Source organism: Manihot esculenta, chromosome 1 (genome assembly GCF_001659605.2).
Source record: "Manihot esculenta cultivar AM560-2 chromosome 1, M.esculenta_v8, whole genome shotgun sequence".
Classification (NCBI taxonomy): domain Eukaryota; kingdom Viridiplantae; phylum Streptophyta; class Magnoliopsida; order Malpighiales; family Euphorbiaceae; genus Manihot; species Manihot esculenta.
In genome coordinates, this window is record NC_035161.2 from 33,704,558 (window position 1) to 33,725,670 (window position 21,113).

Here is a 21,113-nt window from a genome sequence, read left to right on the forward strand (position 1 = left end):
GACACATAAAGGCACTTCCATGGACAAATCTTCGAGCCAAACAAAGTGGCAGCTGAAGACATTTCGGTAGCATGCCACTCTGCAGTCATGAAGCAACCAAGAAACCTCATCCATGGAGTTTCCAATAAAGAGAACACTACAGAACCCTCACAACTCGTAAACCTCTTGCCATTGGTGCATAAATCAGCAACTTAACACTCTCGTAGAAGCAGTAATTATTATCGTATTGCATTAAGCAATACAAAAGAGCATTAGCACTCATCAAGTATCCCCATACACAGCACGTTCATTGCTGGAACATCTAAAAAGCAAATAGGGAAATTTCCTTCCTTCAATGAAAGTTTATTTTGTACCCACAGAGCATCAAATAGCTTTTTGACATTGTTCTTAGTCATCCTTTAGCTTGAGGGTCTTTGTTTACTCATGGACGGCCATATCTGAATGCTTTTAACTTGGATGCTCAAATGAAGATAAGGAATCTCCTTTCAAAAGCTTCATGGACCTATTGTACTGATAAGTTCAAAAAGAAATCATAATAAATTATAATTATAATTTATGTCCTTTTCACTTCTCACACCACAAACTAGCAGGGGGACCTACACAGTAGAATGTTGAGAGAATGCAACTTCGGTGATCATGGGACCACCGAGAGACTATGCTAGTATAATGCTAACTGTACAATAGGCAAGTGTATCGTTGCCTACCACTAATAATTGGTTGGCCACCAACAAAATGTCCCTTAGTTAATATATATATGGAATGAAAGACTTCAAAAGTTTATAATGTAACTCATCACTATTCATGGACCTTGATGACGCATCCAAACTTCTGTATCATAGTTCTCAGTTAAGCAGTAATGCAAGCCGTTTTCTTCAATTTCCTGCAGAAACTTATCCAGTGAATCACCTCTTTTAGGGCTGATGAATATTGCTTCTCAGGTCCCAGCATTTCTAAGTAAGAGTTTGACGGTACAAGCAAGGCCTTTGTGGAACTCCTTAAAAAAGGTGCTCTAAAAAATGACATATCATGTTACTGAATATGAAGACAATAAGTTCACGTAAAAAGGAAAATTACACGTCAATGTGTGCTTGCATGAGGAAATGTTTCCTACAATTTGAATTGGGGACAAGCCCCTTTTTCAGCTACTGTTGCAATCTTAAAGAATTAGACAGAGCATTTGTAAATTTAGTGATAGAAATGAGAAAAGCATTACCCAGATTAATTAGGGAACGTGGCATATAATGTACAGCTGAACAAGCAAAAAGATTGGATCTGTCATGACTACCACCGTAGCATGGGAAACCTTTTAAATCCTTTCTTATCCGATATTACAAACAAGAGATTATTGGAAATTATGTGGCGCTTGCAACAAATTTAATAGTTTTTAAGATATAATATCTATTGATCCAGTTTTCATAATTCAATTTCACTTCATTATTTATCCCATAAATGAAAAAATAAAATCTCATGCAAATTTATTGAAATGGAAAGTTAAAAGAGGCAAAACCTACCAATCGCTGGCAACAATGATATCAAAAGAGTTAGAGATACTTGAAGCTTCTTCCTGATTCCAATGCAATGCCATAGTTCTCACCTTTGTACCACCAAATGCCCCAGAGTTAGCATCTATATTATGCTGAATATCTGGATGTTAAGAACTAACCAAGAGTATAACTGCCTTAGGACAGCAAGAAATTACATCTCCAAAGAGATGCATCAAAACAAGCATATTTAAACTCTAATTCAAGATCCCGATAATCATTGTCAAAGCAAATCGTCTTCTCTAATTTAAAACAGTCTAAGATCAAAATGGTGGAAGAAAGTCCGCAAATAAGAATGATACCACCAAATAAAGGATGGTTTGTCCAAGATGCAGCATAACAGAAGTTGCAAGCAAGCAACAATTTGATCAGGTTGGAACACTCCACATCTTACTCGCTGCCAAGCTGAAAGCAGGTCTAGAACTCAATCCTAGACAAAACTTGGGAGTACAGTTTGAGTAATTGAAATTCTGAATGAATAATAGATGAGGCAAAAACAATTTAATTCTCCATTTAAGATTGCAAAATGGCTTCAAATTTTCAATGAATAAAAAGAGGACACGAAGTTCAATAACAATTAAACAATTAACTCTAATATATATATATATATATTTGCAATAAAATTATGTGTTGACGTTGATGCCGCTTGAAATCAAACCACATTAAGTCCCTGTTTGGAGTTGAAGTTCAGGATCCAAAAAGCTTTTTTTTTTTGGAAAAAGAAAAAAAAATAGATGTTGAAAAAAGGAGTGATATTTTATTATTCTAGTGGTCTTATAACTAAAACATGTCAAATAAAATTTGCTTTTAAATCAACTTTAATATTTCCTAACTAATACACATAAGAAAATATTTTTATCAACAACCCCAACAACAAAGCTAAACAAGCCCTAAGATTACTAATACACTAAAATATAAGCCATTGCTTATGGCTTTCCTCCAATGAACCAAACCAATCAAACATCAGCAGGTGATGATGCTTTACATGGAAAGCCAGCAGTCACTTGTGAGAAACATTTATGACATCCAAACTTCTCATAACATGCCTCACCAACTAATTCTACCATTTATCACTCTATTTGCATGTGCAATAGAAAACTATGAGTTGCATTAACAATAATGTTTCATCTCATTAACAACCATAGATAGATTTCAAACTTATTTCTTACTTTCACAATATTAAGCCTGGTTAATTTCTTGCTTCACTTATATTTGAGAAGAAAATTTGCTGGTAGAACTCCTACTCAATTAGAGAGTTAAAACTTAAATGTTTGCTTTCTTAGGCACCAAGGCTCCATTTGTTTTACATAAAATATTTTCCTAGGACACATTTTCTAGCATTTGGGACACTTAGAAATTTTGTCAACAAAAAATGTTTTCTTGACTAAACAGAAAATGGTTCTTGTGAAGACAAACAAATTTCCAACCCTTAAGAAACTCATTCAAAGAGAAGAAACTTATAAGGGAACCACAAAATGAATACTCATTAATCTACTGACCACATGACTATCTTTGAAGTTGAAAATATCAGAGACAAGTTATTTTTAATAAAATAAATGACGCCTAAAAGTTAATAAATAATCATAAAGTTCTCACACACATCAACCATTAGATTGTGCAAATGAAAAGGATACAATCAATCACTTGTGGATTTCCATCTCAGATTATAACTTCTAATGCCTCAGTAGTTGCAGCAATAACTAATCCAGCTAAACCATAACCTGAGCCAAGCTCAATAACTCTTTTTGACCTAGAAAATTGGACAGGGAATTGGCACAATAAGTAGATGTAGAAGACTTCAGAAGTGAAAAACAGACCTGTGCATAAGTTTTCCCTAGTGAACAGAATCTCCTACAGTGAAGTAACCCCTCTTTTTGCTTTTCTTCTCTTTTTTCCTTTGGATTAATAGAAGAAATTTAATTGAGAAAGAGGAAAGAAGATTACATGGAAGGACGAGGATCCTCCTAAAATTTCAACAACTACACACATGAGCATGCCATGGTAAAGCTATTTTACACAACTGAACATGTCTGCATGTGATAAGCAAAAATAAGCAAGGACTTCTTCCGACGGCCATTGACCTATATAACAAGATGAATTTAAAATCATAAGCACACACAAGATAAAGTAATAATTAATGTGGCAGCTAAACCAATTGAAATTTCTCCCGCCACCATTTGAATTTGAATCTTCCAGTATATCCAACACCATATCAAGAACCTGTTGATGGAGATGTACACCAACTGCCATTTATTTAACTAGCTAGTAGAAACACAACAGTTAAAGAAGTTGAACCAATATTGGAGAGTAAAGTGGAAATTCACAAATAAAATAAGACTGATATTTTATAGAAACAAAAATTAAAGACGGTCCTTCTGCTTGAAATATTTCAAATTTCATCAAAATTCAAGAACCAGAAGCAAGCCCTCCTCCCCCCACTCAAAAAATTTCACCCTTAAAGATATGCACCATTCTACTAAATCTAACAATCTGTAAGACACCTATCTTAATTTAGTAGTTGGCTTAGTTTACCACTTAAAAAACAAGCAAAATGCACAATATGGTTTGAAGGAAATAAAAGTTCCACTTTATATAAACCAAACCAAATAGTAACTGACACTTGTCTAATAATAATAATAATAATAATAATAATAATAATAATAATTTACTTTTGTAATATTTAAATTCTTTACTATATAGAAACTTTTTTTTTTGGCCATCTGAGTTGGTTATCTATTAACTTTAGTACTTAAGGAAGAACTAGAAAAAGGACTTGTTTGGCTCAAACTATTTCAAAACCAGAAAAGACTGATATTTTTTATTTGGTTTGGTTTCAGTTGAATTTCTATGTTAAGAAAAGACTATGGCATGTCAAACACCAAACAAAAGAATGGTATTTGATTCTGTTTGGTTCAGTTTGTATGTTCAAAACAGTCCAGTTTGATTTGATAAAAAAATAAAAAAAAAAGAAAGGAAAAAAAAATAGCAATATGGTCTCAGAAGTCAGAAATCCCTAAAGCTGTTCCAACCTCAAACATGCCTGAGACACTGCTATCCCTTCTCTCAGTACTTAGCTCTACGAAAATAATGTAAACTACTTCCTTCACACTTTTGTCAAGTTCAAACAAGAAGAAGTGAACAGAAAACAATACTTGGGTGATTAAGGGTGAAACGGTGTCTTGCTCTTGATCCTTTCCACATTCTGTCCCCATCTCCCTCCTTGTTTTATTTAGTTTTATAGCCGAGAAAAATTCATGGTGAGAAAGACTCCACATAATGAAAACAAGGCAGGAAAATTATGAAACATTATTGTTACTTATCATTTCCATAAAGCTGTTTTCAAAAAAAAAAAAAAAGAATCATTTCCTTAAAGCTATATCAATAAAATGTGCAATTTTTAAACTTCATACAATTCTAATAGATACTTTGTTTATGATCAAATTCCTGAACTTGGCTTTGGAAACAAACCCAGTACATGAGAAAGAGAACTTACAGATAAGCCCAGTGTTGTCAAAATTGTAACTACACTGAGGTCAGCACGCCCGTCCATCCTTTGGCTGCATAGAAATTCCATATAAAGACCCAACTCAAATACTGTATCTTATTTCTGTTAAAACAGAGTCCTATTGCACTTGAATGCAATGACATTCCGATTTACAGTCTAGAACATGTTTAAAGAAATGCATGAAAGAAGAAGAGAAGCAGCCCAGCGCACGCGAGGAAAAGAAATAAACTCACGTGTCAGTTACCATAGGCAATTACTCCTGAAAAGAAGGTGTTTTTCTTTGAGATTCCAGTTTATACCCTCACTCACTGTTTTTGTTCTTGTTGTAAAATTTTATATTTCAAAAATTTTTATCGCACGTAGAAAAGACACAAAGAGGTTTGTAAATGGCTTTTTATTATTGGGCTTTTAAAGGGCAAAAGTAAGAAGACGCGCACGACCGAAAAATCAATTTCAGTTATAAGCAGCGAGTTAGATTTAATCGAATTGCTTAAAGATAACTAGAAGAACCTACCTGAATTTCGAGCAGGAGAACGACGACGGAGGGCTTGACGAAGGATTCCCCATCTCAAAGAAGCTGCTTTGGCATTTGCTATCCCTTCCTTTTCATCCATATATTGGCCAGTTGAAGTTGAGAAATAGCAATTTGCTCTTATCCGTATTGGTCGATGCTCTCTCCGCAATTTTGCTTATTTTCTTTCAGTTTGCTTCGAGCATCAACACTAATCTTGCTGATTGTTGAAAGGCCCCTTTAAAATTGCTTTCTCTAAACATTTTTATTAAATATTGAATAGAGAAGAGAAAGTTTCTTAACTTCTTATAATTAATTAAAATATCACTTTATAACTTCGAATTCATTTTAAGAATAATTTTTTTATTTTAATATATTTAAAAAAAATATCCTATAATTTTTATTCATTTTTTATGTATTAAAAAAAATTTTATTTTGCTAACTTTTAATATATCCATATTAAACACGTTAAATTTTCTTAAATACTAAAATATATTTTTAAAAAAATTTTAAAATAAAATAAAATTATAACAACTAATTTATATATTATTATAGTGTAAAAAAAATAAACAATAATACTGAATATTTTTATAAAAAAATATAAATAAAAATTGTATAGCAGATGAATCATATAAAAATTAATTTATTTTTCTACTGTTGCACTTCTCTTTATTTATTTTCTGTAATTTCTTTTATATTACCGGTATAATTAAAGATCCAAATAAAAAAATAAAACTTAAAAGAAAGTATTCATTATTTTTAATATTTGAAATAATCATGAAAATTAGTCCATAAAAAATAATTTTCTCATCAAAAGAAAATTCATGTTCAATTTTAAGAAAAAATAGGACACAATTTTATAGTTGCAATGCATAGATGATAATTAAATGACAGGGAAAGTGAAGATAATCTAAACACCTTCAAATTATGGGTGACGAAGAGCATCAGGAGCTGTGCTTCTTTCACTTGGACTCGGGCAAAGTATTTTCTGAAATGAACAAAAAAAGAGAAACTGAAAATAAAAAAAAATAAAAAATAAAAAAAAGCACTGCCCTCTTCATGTTGTTCTCGGTTTCTATCTTCCGCTGTCTTTGAAAGTCTAGTTTATTGTCCACAAATTGCTTCAATCTACAATCCCTATGATAATGTAAACTAGCTATATATGAAATTAAAACATGGCGGGTGCATACAAGTTTTCATGGTCTCGTACAGAAGGGAACAGTCCAGAGTGTTTGGCCTAAGTTTTAGTTTTAAGCTGACCTGTTTATCATAGGCCAATTGATGTAAGAATAATACTTAAACATGCAGAAAGAAGACCTACCCCAGCTGGTTCAAGACCAATATATGCACTCTTTTGCCAGGACCTGCACGATAACACACAATAATTTTAAAAAAAAAAAAGGATCAAATAAGGAAATGTATAAAGGGGGGAAAACATACATGGCATTCTACAACTTTGGGCTTTTACTTGGGAAAAGGTGAAAGAAAATCACAAAATGAACTCCTCAAACAATCTTTCCTTCTGTAGTGAATGTTACTACAAGGCTACTACCTGTAAAATAACTGTCACCAATGTAATGTTCTTATTTTCAGGAAGCTGTCTGTACAGGGTATAACAGAAGAACTTGTCAAAATCCCTGCAAGTCTTTCCCTTTGTAGCCAGGATATAAACTATCTATGGGTATCTATAGAATATCAACGGGCAATGGCCGGCCATCTCAAGGCAGCTATGATATGATATAAGAATAATGTTAATTCCATATTTAATATAACAAGAGTAAAAAGTGAAATACATACAACTGTTAATAGTCTTTTGCAGGAACTGCAATTGTTTTGGCCAACCCCAAGTCCGCATGCGTAACTATCTTGCCTCTCAATTAGCATATTATTTGGTGACAAATCCCGTTGGAGAAGTTTATCAGAACTACAATACACTACACCACAAGGATCTGCTGCATTTTCCTGCCAACTGATAAGATGAAGTCATTATCAAAATTGAAAACATTGCTTATTCCCTCCTAGAAAGCCAAAAAAAAAAAAAATTTCAAAATCTACTCATATTTATGCTAAATATAGTTATCCAAGTCTAAAGCATTATCCCCTAGGGTTACAACACCTATGAAATGAAATCTTACTCTTACATCGTTCACGAAAAATTATGAGCTCAAGCTCAAGACTTCCAGTACCAAACACTGCAATGGCGGCTTGAATGTACACATCTATCTACATATGATACAGAGAAAATTTTATTTCTGCTCAAAACCATGCTTAAATAGCAACAAATAGAATCAACGGAAATACAATAATAGAAACGATAGCTTTACAAAAGAAAATTAGGAGATTGCGGCAACAAAAATCCCTAGAGAATACATCAAGAAAAGACTGCATGAAAAATGAAACTAACAATTTGCGTCAAATGCAAGCAGATTTAGTAAAGAAATCGAGACATTCTTGTTAGTATCATAATTCATCAAATCGAATAAAAAGTTCAAAGCATAAAAGTTAAAGAAGAAAAAAGGTAAGCGTAAACCCGCACCTCAACCCCAAAACATCGCAGGATCAGAAACAAAGCCGAACCAAATGAGAGAGAGGGAGAGGAGATTTTGCCCCTTCATTACAAGAAATAAAAGGGGAAGAAAGACATAGAAATGAGGATCTTCGGTCCGAGACTCTTTTAATTGGCGCCAAACCGACATAAGGATCTGAATTTGATTATCTTCTTGACTTTTTTTTTTAAAGATAATACTCGGGCCCAATAGAATTGAATGGATCCAACAGATACAAGATATAATACACACCATGGTAAAAAAAGAGGAGTCTGAACTAGCAAGTAGGTCCAGGCTAACTAAAGTGAGGCTAGGCCCAAAAGAACCCTAGTCTAAGGCAACCATCAATGCCGCACATCCATTTTATAAGCCAAGCAAGTATGAGAAAAGGGGGAAAAGCTCAACCAAACATGCCGACGCGCAAGAACAAGGACAGAAGCCGAACCAAATAATACAAGGGGCGACATAGTTTTCTTCAGTCTTTTTGAGTATCTGAAGCTTGTGTGTTTTCATCAATCCTTGCTTAGAGAGCCGTGCTACTTTTCTGGTCATCCTCCTCGGTTGTTTTGGCTGTGCTATCTTTCTGGTCTGAACTTGAAGCCTAAGCCGTGTGTCACAAGCCCATATTTTAGCATTTATTTGAACCATATATTGTTTGATTTGAACGCTTTCAAATCAAGTCAGTCTTATAGATCACTCGATAATTTGTGGTTTTAGACTATATGGATAGTCGAAATTATCTAAAACTCCAATGAATCCCAGGTGATATACATTCACAAGACTCACAACAGCCACAAAAATAATTGATTATAAAACTCATAAATAGACTACTTATTTTATTCAATGAGCAAAATCATAATTAGTCACTCCGATCAATATAACAGTTGCAATAATCTTACATCCCTTGTGGATAGATGGATGATTTACAAGGAATAGAGGCACATTCGACAACACGTTAAACCCATGATGGCCACTGGTGACTAATTAGTCCCTCTCCTTAAAGAGTCTATTTGTTTTCTCCCCTTAAAGAGTCTTCAGAACAAATAGAATTGTGGTAGTAGTAGACATCAATATATTTAAAATGACACCTCTTAATAAGTAAAATAAAAATAAATTACAAAGAATTGTCGCGATCATTTTGATACTACTATTTTATATTTATTTTCCCCAATATTGCTTTTTAGAAATTATATTGTTGAAAAAACTACATTTTAGTACTCCAAAACTCTATGTCCTTAACACTCCTTCACTTAAACGGTCGACGTCCTCGTCAACTGAGCTTATCCGGGGTCTTCAACTACCTGCTTGGATGTTCAATTCTTTTCCTCACTTTGACCGGCTCCATAAGAATTCCTACTATTTTTTAGCATAAAAGTTGTTTGCTTGAATACCAACATCAAAAGTCTTATCCTTGCTGAATCATTTATCTTGTTGACTAAGGTACTAGAAGTCTTCAATTTTTTGCAAATGTGACTTGAGGTTGGCATTTTAGTCTTCTCTACAAACTTGTTTATCGGTTGGTGTACTCATTTTCTTCTCTATATCGACCACTACTTTTGGGCTGCCACACCAATGACTTGCTTAACTCTACGTGGCTTTGACTTGCACTCATTTCCTCCTTCTATTCCTTTACCAAACTATATGGTTATCGTATCTGCCTGCACAAGACTCACACCACACAATAAGATATCAAGGCTATTAACCTACAACATACACATCTGATACTTGTAGTAGCAAGATAATACTCAAAGTAGCTTATGACAACAAATTACACAAGAAACAAATGTTAATATTATGTTGATGCTATAGTAATAGTTTACTGATGGGTACCCCCTTATTGGGACGTAGCATTTCACTACCTCGATCTCAAGTTTCCTCTTCGACGTGCATACTAGTATTCCTCTTGCTATCCTCCTCTTCTCTACCGTTTGGCTCCTTAGGTTGCTTTTCTACTCAACTAAATAGCTGAAACTGGATTTGATTCTAGCAACAAGCATATTACCCCCTCTTTTCACTTTCAAGAAAGCTACACACTATACTTTTCAAGATTAGTTAATGCAAATTCGTTGACTCCATCACAAAAGAGGAACTTGATTTGCGACAACACAAAGACATACAAAATAATTAGTTTTGAAAATAACATATCAAGAAACTTCACATACCATACCAGACTAACTCGAGAGGGTCTCCTCTCATACTTTGTCTCGCACTCAAGTGTATCACTTTGGAGCTCCATCACCACCTGTCACTTTAGAAATAGTTTTTGTTGTCATCATCAGAATTTATCTCCTTCATTCTTTTAACATCCTGCAATACCTGATGGAGCCTTTCACGCCGATAACATCACATTTTGCTCGACTACACAACTATTGGGTTACTCGACTTCCATGCATTCTTTCACTATTTCCATCAAAACTTGCATTTAACACCTCACTACTATTATGGTAATGTCTATCACTTTTGTCCACTCCCCCACTTAACGCTTTGGCCCATTTGTTTTGGGCCAACTGTTTGTATGATATGGAGAGTTGCACTTTCTTTGATCTCTTGGTTAGTGTAACACACTAACTATTGGTCATCCCTTGCTCCATACTATATTCTTCCAAGTTTCAACTGTAACGACCCGAAAATCGGACCGCTACCGGCGCTAGGATCCAGGTCGGCTTAAGGCCGCTGGGACCCGTAGCAAGCCTAACATGAAACCTGAAAACCTCTATAATCCCATACATGATCAACAACGACCCGAAAATCGGACCGCTACCTCAACCTCCTTTAGAAAGGTTTTAAGCTCCATCATATATCTTAAATTTATTGTCAACACTCCCCTACACTTTTATGAGTCAACTACCACGTCATCAAAGTAAAATTGACTTTCTATTCTCTCCTCCCTATCTCATGGGAGTGAGTTGAACATTTCTGTCCATAGAATCTTCCCTTCCAACTTACCATCACAGTTTTAGCGTTTTTGATCCAACACAAGAATACTATTATCAACTTGTCTATACAACAATAATATATATATATTTTTTATAATATCAAGAAATAATTTTATAGTGAAGAGGAAATCATTTAATTACACCACCTCACAAGCACCACAATGAATTTTTTTTTTCTCTAAGTTCAAACATTGCCTACTTCATAGACATCCACATTGGAATTGACTAACAGCTCCCATGCATTTCAGCCTGACCCACTTCATTGGCCTTCTCATAGGAATTAGCTTGTAATTGCTGCCACTGATACTTGATCCTCTAGCTCACTTCCAGAGTAATGAACATAGTTTCCCTTCTATCACATTTAATGTCATTGTACAGCTCCTGCAAAACACACAAGAGGCCTTTGTGTTGATTCATTTTCAGTGGGTCTCTATCTCAATTTCCTCTCAGGAGACCTCTGGCTCAAATTTTAACAGGAGGCCTCCATCTCAATTTTAACATAGGAGGTCACTACCTCACTTTTAACACAGGAGGCCTCTGCCTCAATTTCATTTCAAGAGACTTCTGCCTCAATTTCATTTCAGGAGGCCTCTATCTCAATTTTAACAAGGAGGCCTCTGCTTCTACCTCAATTCTATCACAGGAGGCCACTGCCTCCATTCTTGAAGGTGCTGATTGTAACAGCCCGGCCCGTACGCACGGCACTGTTACCGCTCACGGCCCAGGGCTATCCCTCGCCTGGCCTCTTGCCACCTCGGGCTTTCCACTGGCGTCGTGAGCAGCTCTTAACATCCCTTCACCCTCACGGGTTCCAGGCAGGATTTGTCCCCTTGGGTTCTCGTCAAACGCATCCTTCCCCAAGTGGATTTGGCCCAAATTTCCCTTAGGAAATTAGGTCGCCTCCCCCACTGCTCGAACCCTTGACCTCCCACTTTAAGGGAATAGTCTGGTGAGAGTGAGTACCAATTGGGTTCGAGCAGTGGGGGAGGCGACCTAATTTTCTAAGGGAAATTTGGGCCAAATCCACTTGGGGAAGGATGCGTTTGACGAGAACCCAAGGGGACAAATCCTGCCTGGAACCCGTGAGGGTGAAGGGATGTTAAGAGCTGCTCACGACGCCAGTGGAAAGCCCGAGGTGGCAAGAGGCCAGGCGAGGGATAGCCCTGGGCCGTGAGCGGTAACAGGGCCGGTCGTACGGGGCCGGGCTGTTACATAAAAAAATCGGGGGAGCCATTACGGCCCGCCCTAGCCCGAGTGGATTTGGCCCAATTCCTTCCTCTGGGAATTAGGTCGCCTCCCCCACTGCTCGAACCCTTGACCTCCCACTTTAAGGGAATAGTCTGGTGAGAGTGAGTACCAATTGGAACAATTGGTACTCACTCTCACCAGACTATTCCCTTAAAGTGGGAGGTCAAGGGTTCGAGCAGTGGGGGAGGCGACCTAATTCCCAGAGGAAGGAATTGGGCCAAATCCACTCGGGCTAGGGCGGGCCGTAATGGCTCCCCCGAGGGACAAATCCTGCCTGGAACCCGTGAGGGTGAAGGGATGTTAAGAGCTGCTCACAGTGGCTGGGCCCAGAGGAAGGTCACGGGCTGTGAGCGGTAACAGGGCCGGTCGAAAGGGGCCGGGCTGTTACACTGATTTTAGGACTCTTAGATAGCTTCAAGCTTTCTTAGCTCATCCTCACCCTTATCTTTATATTGCGAGATCATTACTCTCTCTTCAAAAGTCACTAAATGAGCGTGTAGTACCTAGTCATTATCCCGTCTCCAAAGACATTTTAAATGGAATGTGTAGAACTAGATCATTACTCCTTCTCTAATTAATACACACTGTGGAGCGTGCAACACCTCTAGTCAACATAGCCACTACAGCCAATATGCACACACCTTCTCCTTAGCGCCGCATTGCGCGTATCTCATCATATTTTTTTTTTTCATATGATGAAAAGGACTGACTTCCTCTCTCATGTCAGCCCATTCGAGGTGGGACATTCCCTAACCCAAGCACAACTCTTTAACCCATTTCTCTTGGGTAGTAGACACTCTAGTAGGATCTCATCCTATTATTCAAATTGTTCACTGATCGAAACTTTGCTCTGATACTAAATGTCACGGGCCCGTATTTCAGCACCTATTTGGGATCGTGCGGTATTTGATTTGAACGCCTTTAAACCAATTCAGCCTTGAGATTCACCAGATAATCTGTGATTTCAGACAATCTCGATAGTCAAGATTATCTAAGACTCCAATGAAGCCCTATGCGATATACATTCGCAAGCCTCACAATAGCCACAAGAGAAAATAATTAGTCATGAAAACTCATGAACAAGCTATTTATTTTATTTAAAGGGCAAAATTGTAATTAGATATTCCAATCAATACAATATTTGCAATAATCCTCACATCACTTATAAATAGAGGGAATGATCTACAAAGAGTAGAGGTACAACTCGACAACACTTTAAACCTACAATGGTCAACTGGGCACAACTCTCATTGGTGGTCAGTTAGTAACTCCCCCTAAAAAACTTTAAGAACAAATAAAACTATAATCCCTACAAAACTTTAAAAATAAATAAAATTATAATAGGAGAAGACATCAATATACTTGAGATAACACCTCTTAATAAATAAAATAAAAAAAATTATAAAAAATTGTCGCGCTCCTTTTAATATTACTATTTTACACTTATTTTCTCCAACATTGCTTTTTAGAAATTATATTATTAAAAAAATTATATTTTAGTATCAACAACTCTAGACCCTTAATACTACTATTTTATATTTATTTTCTTCGACATTACTTTTTAGAAATTATATTATTAAAAATATTATATTTTAATATAAAAAATTCTAGACCCTTAATCCTACTATATTTTCTTCAACATTACTTCTTAGAAAGTATATTATTAAAAAAAATATATTTTAGTACTAAAAACTTTAGAACCCTGACACCGTGGCAGTAATCTCCAACCGGCTCCTATGTTTCAGGTCAAGTACGCATAGTTGGTGTTGAATTGATCCTTACTTTGGACATGGGCTTCTGGTTTTTAAATGTATTTGGACTCTGGTCTATTGTTATATCTCTTGGCCCTTTGGGCGTGTACACTCTTTCTTTGCAATGAACCCATTTTCCTCAGGCATGCCAAAAAAAAAAAAAAATCTACAACACTTATTTTCTAGTGCACAGCAGTCAGTTCACTAAAGACGGGTTAATTCTTTTTGTTTGTCATTAAAAAAGATACAAGGTGAATATATAAACACCAAGAACTCCATATACGAAAATTCTTAGTTAGTTGATCTGCACACAAGAAGCAACTCACCATTTTAAAACCTCAAACTACACATTAAACTTAATCTTCAAAGCAAAACAGAAAATTCAAAACCATTGAACAACACTGGTATAGTAAAAACCCAAAGCAAAACTTGTAGCTCCATGGCATAACAAAGTCTCCACCAGCAAACTCACCCTACCAAAGTCTCCCGATTCTTCTTTGAGATCCATCTAGTCGACCACTATTGCCAATGCCAACAAAAGTTCTCAACAAATTTGAACCTAGTAGGTTCCTGCAACTATATACAGAAAACCAATTCCCTTTCGGCCTAAATCTAGATGTCTTCTCAAGGTAATATTCTCTTCACATCATTTCCTTGTTCAGTATTTTTAGCTTGGTTGTACACAGATTCAAATGATTGCATGCATACACTTGAAAATCCCACTATCGCTTGAAAGACATGTGGGAATCCCATTTGCAGATTATTTAGAGTCGTTGCTCTTGTTATATTCACTGATTTTTCATGCTTAGTTTTCTCCTCCTCCGCTTTTGCTCTCAAAATCTCAACCTTAGCTCGCTTTTCCGTAACTGGATCCTTGATTGCTGTGTTGCCAGTTGTTTCAGGCATCGAGTATGGACCATACTTGCTTTCTAGTGATCTAAGCTCAGCTACCTTCTTTTCAAACTCCTTGAATGCTGATTCTGACCTCTTCTTTTGCTTATGTTCTTCTGCTTGTTGAACAACTATGGCATGAATAACTGTTAAAAAGCTCTTAATTCCTTCAGATGCTACCTTGTCTGGAATCCGATCGACTGCACGCTGCCATTCTTCACACAGAGAGTAAATTTCAGATTCCTGATTGGTTCTGAAAAGTGGATTTGTGCTGAAGTGGAAAAGACTAAGCCGAAGCCAGCCTGTGAGGGACTGGATGTAATCCCGCTGTGCCTTTACTAGGTTGCAGAAGGATTGGTGCCATTGCTGAACTTCAAGTTCCAGCTGGAGAGTGGATTGCCTGTGAATCTCAGACGTGGTTTCAGTAGATGGGATGGTGTTGATGTATTTAAGCTGCTGAGTGATGTGGGTTTGAACTTGATGAGCCTCGTACATGCTTCTCCACATGCACATCAATCTGCAGGCAAAGGAAGACAAAACAGAAAATTTATTAAGAAGCAACAAATGCACATATCCCTAAAGTCCTCATATAACTCTACATTCATGCACATTATAGCCAAGATAACAGAACCATGTGATCTGGTGATCCCACTCAGAAGATTGCCACAAGATTGCCTCTTTGAGGAAGACAATGGGTCAACAAAAGTTCAAGCGTGAAGGTAAATAAAGATTCACTGGACTGAGCTGAAGTCACAGAACCTAATTAATCGTACACAGAACAGTTTGAATCACTGTAATCTTTAATACAAAAGCAAGCAAAGGCAGGGTAAAACAAGACAGTAAAAAACTAAAAAGCAGTCAAAAGCAACTTCTGTACAGCAACATCTTCTCTCTCTTCCTTCGGTCAGTGCTCACTACTACAACTACCAAATACCAACTGGCAAATTGCAGAAATACCACTGTCCTTTTGGCTAACGGGACAAGAGGCCATCTTGATTTTGGTTCCAATCCAAATTTCAATTTCAGTTTAGATTCAATCTGGTTTTCAAGAAATCTAACAGTTGAAGTTTTGGCCTGAAGCTTGACCGAACCAATCAATTTCGACCTGATTCAAAACTGATTTTGGTCTCCAAGAGCAGTCCTGGTTCTGAACCAGGCCGTGGCCATTACTGTATAGAACAGTGCGAGAGTGGCTAAGTGGGTCCATATCAATTTGTCCACTAATTATTTTCTCTAAAATGCAAGTACCATTAGAATCAATTAAGGAAGTACAAGAAAGACTAACCCTTTTACAAGCTCAAGAAGTTGAGGGTAGAGCTGCGACTCCCTTAATCTGATGATTTCAGCAGAGGTAGTTTCAATGGCCTGGGTAGCAACCATCATTTGTGACTCCAATTTTTCCACTTCTTTTTTTGTCTTCTCTGTCTTTACATAGTCAGCCCTCTTCACCTCTAGCTTTCTCAGCAATGCCACCTTCTTCTCATGCTCAATCTTTATACTCTCAGCATTCTAACTCACAAAATAAATAGATAAATAAACAACAGAAAAGAAAAGGGAAAAAAATCATCATCTCCAAGATAGATAGATAGAGACAGGCCAATGCCCACTTTTTGACTCTTCTTGAAGTATCAGGGAGTCTAATTATGGGTTAATTAAGGTCAATCTACTAGAAAGAACTGAAGATCTAACCTTGACCTCCTGTAATAATTTCTTCTCCCAGGCATACAATCTTTCTACAGTGGAACAGTGACTAGTTCCTTCAGTGCTTCCAACCATTTCCCCTCCCATCTTCCCAAACCCATCCATTTTTTGACTTGAACTCCATGTCCATGATGATGGATTTGTCAAATTGCAGCCATAGTCATAAATTTTACCTGCAAGAGAAAATGAACAAAGGAGATAATTTTTAAAAAAAAACAAAGAAAAGACATTTTCCTTAATTTTCGCAACCAAACACAACTCGGTAAAAGTAGGGTAGAGGCTAGCTAATAATACAAATGCACAGAATGCAAATCCAAGAAAATCATTTACCTCCTTTATTTTGACTGGAAAAATTAGGGTTTGGAACTTCTAAAAGCAAAGAAAGCTGACTACCAGCATCAGCAGCCTTGAGAAAATATTCATCGACTTCCTTTACAATCTCCAACAGATCCTTGCTATTCCTCGAAACCACCATAGCAAGCTCACTCCCGCTCCCACTACCTGTCTCCTTCGAGAACCCACTGATTACCGATGGTGGGGCCGTTAGGCTGGCCGCCGTCCCTGTCGCCGTGACCGCCACTTCAGATGCCATTGTAGTCGTCACCTCTTCCCACTCCTCCTCAGTTACTGACCGTGACGTCACAGGAGGTGGGGGAACGAAAGGATCCCAGAAGTCCCAGCTTGAAGACTGAGGCGGCGGTGGGGGAGGAGGCGGGGGGAGAGCTGGAGAGGCGGTTATGGATGTCCATGTGTCGGAGCTGGGGCTCATTGGTGGAGGAGGAGGTGGCGGTGGGGGTGGTAAAGGAGATGGGGAGGGTAAGACTGGTGGGAGGTGGTGGTGGTGGTGATGGATGTGGAGATTGGCTTCTGTATTGGAGAATTGAAGTAGAGCTGAACCAGTTGCACGCAATGAACGGAGATACATTGTGTGTGATGCAGAGAGAGCTTGCCTTGCATTAACAAACTGCTTCATGTACCTCTTTCTTGCCTTGCATCTGGAAACCATTTCTTCTCTCTCTAATCTAGAATAACAGCAACCCATCTTCTTGATTTTTGTTTTCTCGTTCTCTATCAGATCAAGCGGTGCTCTACTTGATTTAGAGACGAAAGGGGAAAGTAAATTAATACTTTAGAAAGCAAAAGAAACTTTCTTTTCTTTTGGGGTTTGGAAGCTTTTTCTGTGGAAAATCTTGGCGAAAGCACTGTTGATTTGGTTTCATAGTGAGCTTGGATCAATGGAGGGTCTTCCGTGCTTGCTCTGTCAAAGTTGGGGGTAAAGTTGCTTTTTCTTCCCTTGCCTCTGCAGCTCTCAAAGCAATCACAAGCTATCCATATTGCTAGAAAAGCTTCTGCATTTTTCAAATAACACAATTGTTCTTCGTGCGAGGGCTTATCTCTCTGGTGGATGGATACGGTGGTGGTGGAAGAGTGAAACAGTGTTGAGAGGTATAGCAGAGAGACCTTGAACGTTCGATTCAGAGCCAAAGCAATTTTATATTTGAATTTTTGTGATGGAAATGCCCTTGTGATATTTTACTTTTTCGAAATACCCTGCAACAACATGCAGAGCATTTTCCTGATAAATAATTAATAATAAAGCCAAATGTTCGTTTGCAGCCAGTTGAAACTGCCAAGATGGCAAAGACGAGGGGTACGGCAAGCCAAATCTGAGAAAGCAGGGGAGTGAAGGGTTTTCTGGTAAATTTACAGTTCAACGGCTCCAAAGAGGTTAATATGGCAATCGTTTCTAAAATGAGAGACTCGTGATTCGGAAACGCAAGCATTACTATGGCTTTCAAATGTTTTGGCAAAATGTTTTAATGCAAGTATCATTGCATGTTAAAAAAAAATATTTTGACAAAATAAATATTTAAAATTGTACCAAATTAATAATGATTGGAAAAAAATGTTTCAAAAAATTATATAAATAATCTGATAACATTTATTTTATTTTTTTATTTTTTTTATTAAACTTAATGATTTTTATTAATATTTTTATTTCAATTATAATGATTTATTACTGCTAATTAAAAAGTATCGATTAATTATTGAAATTTGTTGATAATTTAATTAATAATATTAACAAATGATGCAATATAATTTAAATTAAAACTACAAATTAAATTTATGTTAGTAAAACATACATATGCATGGAGCTTTCCTTCATTGATTTGGGCAATGGGAGCTTAGATTTTGATCGCAAAAGATTCCTCTTCTCCTTTGGTGACGTATGGCCTCACCATTCCATCTTGTTTCAGGGCTACATGTGTGCTTTCTTTGGTGACAATGTTATTTTTCGCCTATCTTGGGAGACTTTGATTGCTGGTTGCTCGAATTGGTCCATCTCCCTTCTTCTTCAAATAGATTTTTGTATGGGCTTAGCTAATGTTAGTAGAGTTTTCTTTCTGATTAGTCTATTGACAGTAGAGGCTACTGATGTCGCATAGATGGTGAGCAATGCTTCCTTGGGTTGTATGTCGAGTCAATAATCGGTTTCAAAAGCCTTAGAGTTCCATTGTATCTTGGATCTTTTATGTTTGCTACAATGAATGAATGTCTTTTGAGAAGTTTATGGGGTTCTCTTTCATAAACATATATCTTAACTTTGAGGAAAAAAAAAAAGCATTTGCTCCCATTTGCTCCATTTTCTTTATTCTTAAGTTGGAATCAAGAATTTTTAAAATGTTTAATTCAATTGATTATTTTATTAATAGTTTTTTTTTTTAAATAAAAGAATTGATTTTATTTTTTTATTTATGTGTACGTGATAATAAGTTTAGCTTTTATTTTTTTTCTATATCTTTTTCTATATGCTTATCATAATAATAATATTTTATATTATTATTTTCAGAAAAAAAAACGTAAATGATCGTTTAAATATCTATATATGAGGAAGTACATAATAATTTTTTTACTAACTAGTACTAATTTAGAGAGCAATATTTCTCATATTATAAATTTAATATATTATCTAATATAATAGATAAAAGTGAGATCAAATTTGTTCAAACGTTGCATTAAAATTTACTATCTCTTCTAAAATTTGAAAACAAATTAATCAAGAAAATTTAAAATATTAAATATTAAATAAATGTGTCAAAGTGATAAAAGCATATTATTAAACTTACATTTATATTTAAAAACCTAGTAGAGTCCATGGTGAATTTATATTTATATAATTTTTTTTAAAATTAATTTTAAATTTAAAAAATATTCAGTTATAAGTGTCTGTAGGGTGGGGTTGGGAAGCATAGCTAAAGTATGATTTATCGTTTTCTTTGGTACGTTTCATTTAAGTGTATCACAAGGAAACCAACAATTGAAGCTGAAAATAAATTGATTTCACTTCACTCTTTATTACAACATTCTTTAACGTAAAATTTAGATTCCTTTTTTTCTAAAAGAAAATAGACTACTTCAATTTTATTTTTTATCATTAGAATATATTAAATTTATTTTAAATATTTTCTCATTTATTTATGTTTCTAAAATAATATTTCAGTGGTAATTCTAACAATAATATTAAATAATGTCTAAATAAGTTTAAGGCCTTTTTTTAATTATAACTTTTAATCATAAGTAATTATAATTTAATTATTATAATACATTCAAGTAAAATTGTAAATCATACTGAAAATTAATAAAATTATTGAGTCAATGTATATGGCTATGAGATTTTAAATTTAATTTTCGTCAAAGTGCTCAACAAAAGAAATTTTGGTAACTTAGGGTTAGGACTAGGCGGATTGAGTGGGCCCAAAATAACGGCGGTTCGTTACAAGGCGTGGGGCCCTATTTATTTCATTGCCCGAGACATATGGTCAATTAGGAACTTCTTTTTCTTTTCCAATTAGAAACTTCATTTTATACAAATTCAAACAAGTTTAATTTAACTTTTCAAATAAATTTTTTAAATTTTATATTTAAGTTTAAATTAATTGTGATATAATAAAATATTAATATCTAATAACAATATTTTACTTTATTTTATTTATAAATATTAAAAATGATTTTAGAATATTTAAAAGAGCAAAATAATTTTTATAATTGTTTATTACATAAAATAATATTTTATTATGAATTTACTAAATTAATTTTTTTAAAAATAAAACTGATTGTATTAATAAAATTTCATCAAATGAAGAGGGATATCATCCCAAATAGAAAAATAATTAATCATAATAGATCTTCTAATCAAAGTATGAGCAGTTAGAATAGTATTATAACGAACTCATCTAACAAAAATACCAGTTTTAGTCTTTTAGAATCTAACAAAAATTTACAATCATTCAAAATCAAATATCTGTGTAAGATAATTTGACAAAAATGCTCCTCCTTCTTTCTTATCTCTCGAGTATAAATCATTAAAATCTTCCAAACAAAGTCACGGAATAGAGTTTCTACGATATAAAACTTGAATAAGATTCCAAGACTGACGTCGTTGTTTTTCGAAAATCCATAATATTACTAAATCTCCAATAAA

General features: G+C 35.4%; 1 protein-coding gene, 1 long non-coding RNA gene and 1 pseudogene across 2 annotated transcripts; 1 reads left to right on the forward strand and 2 right to left on the reverse strand.

Moving 5' to 3' along the window:
• Nucleotides 1-511: 511 nt before the first annotated feature.
• LOC110610129 lies at nucleotides 512-8,287 on the reverse strand (annotated as a pseudogene).
• A 5,951-nt stretch (nucleotides 8,288-14,238) lies between these two features.
• Nucleotides 14,239-18,228, reverse strand: LOC110621033 (protein ALTERED PHOSPHATE STARVATION RESPONSE 1). The gene is made up of 4 exons (XM_021765049.2): nucleotides 16,961-18,228; nucleotides 16,619-16,803; nucleotides 16,215-16,438; nucleotides 14,239-15,446 (listed from the first exon to the last, which is right to left on the reverse strand). The coding sequence occupies exons 1-4, from the start codon at nucleotides 17,670-17,672 to the stop codon at nucleotides 14,663-14,665; spliced, it is 1,905 nt and encodes a 634-aa protein (XP_021620741.1). The 5' UTR covers nucleotides 17,673-18,228; the 3' UTR covers nucleotides 14,239-14,662.
• Nucleotides 17,938-19,164, forward strand: LOC122724289. The gene is made up of 3 exons (XR_006351558.1): nucleotides 17,938-18,076; nucleotides 18,248-18,328; nucleotides 18,889-19,164. It is a non-coding gene; the product is annotated as an uncharacterized LOC122724289 (long non-coding RNA).
• The last annotated feature ends 1,949 nt before the right edge of the window (nucleotides 19,165-21,113 follow it).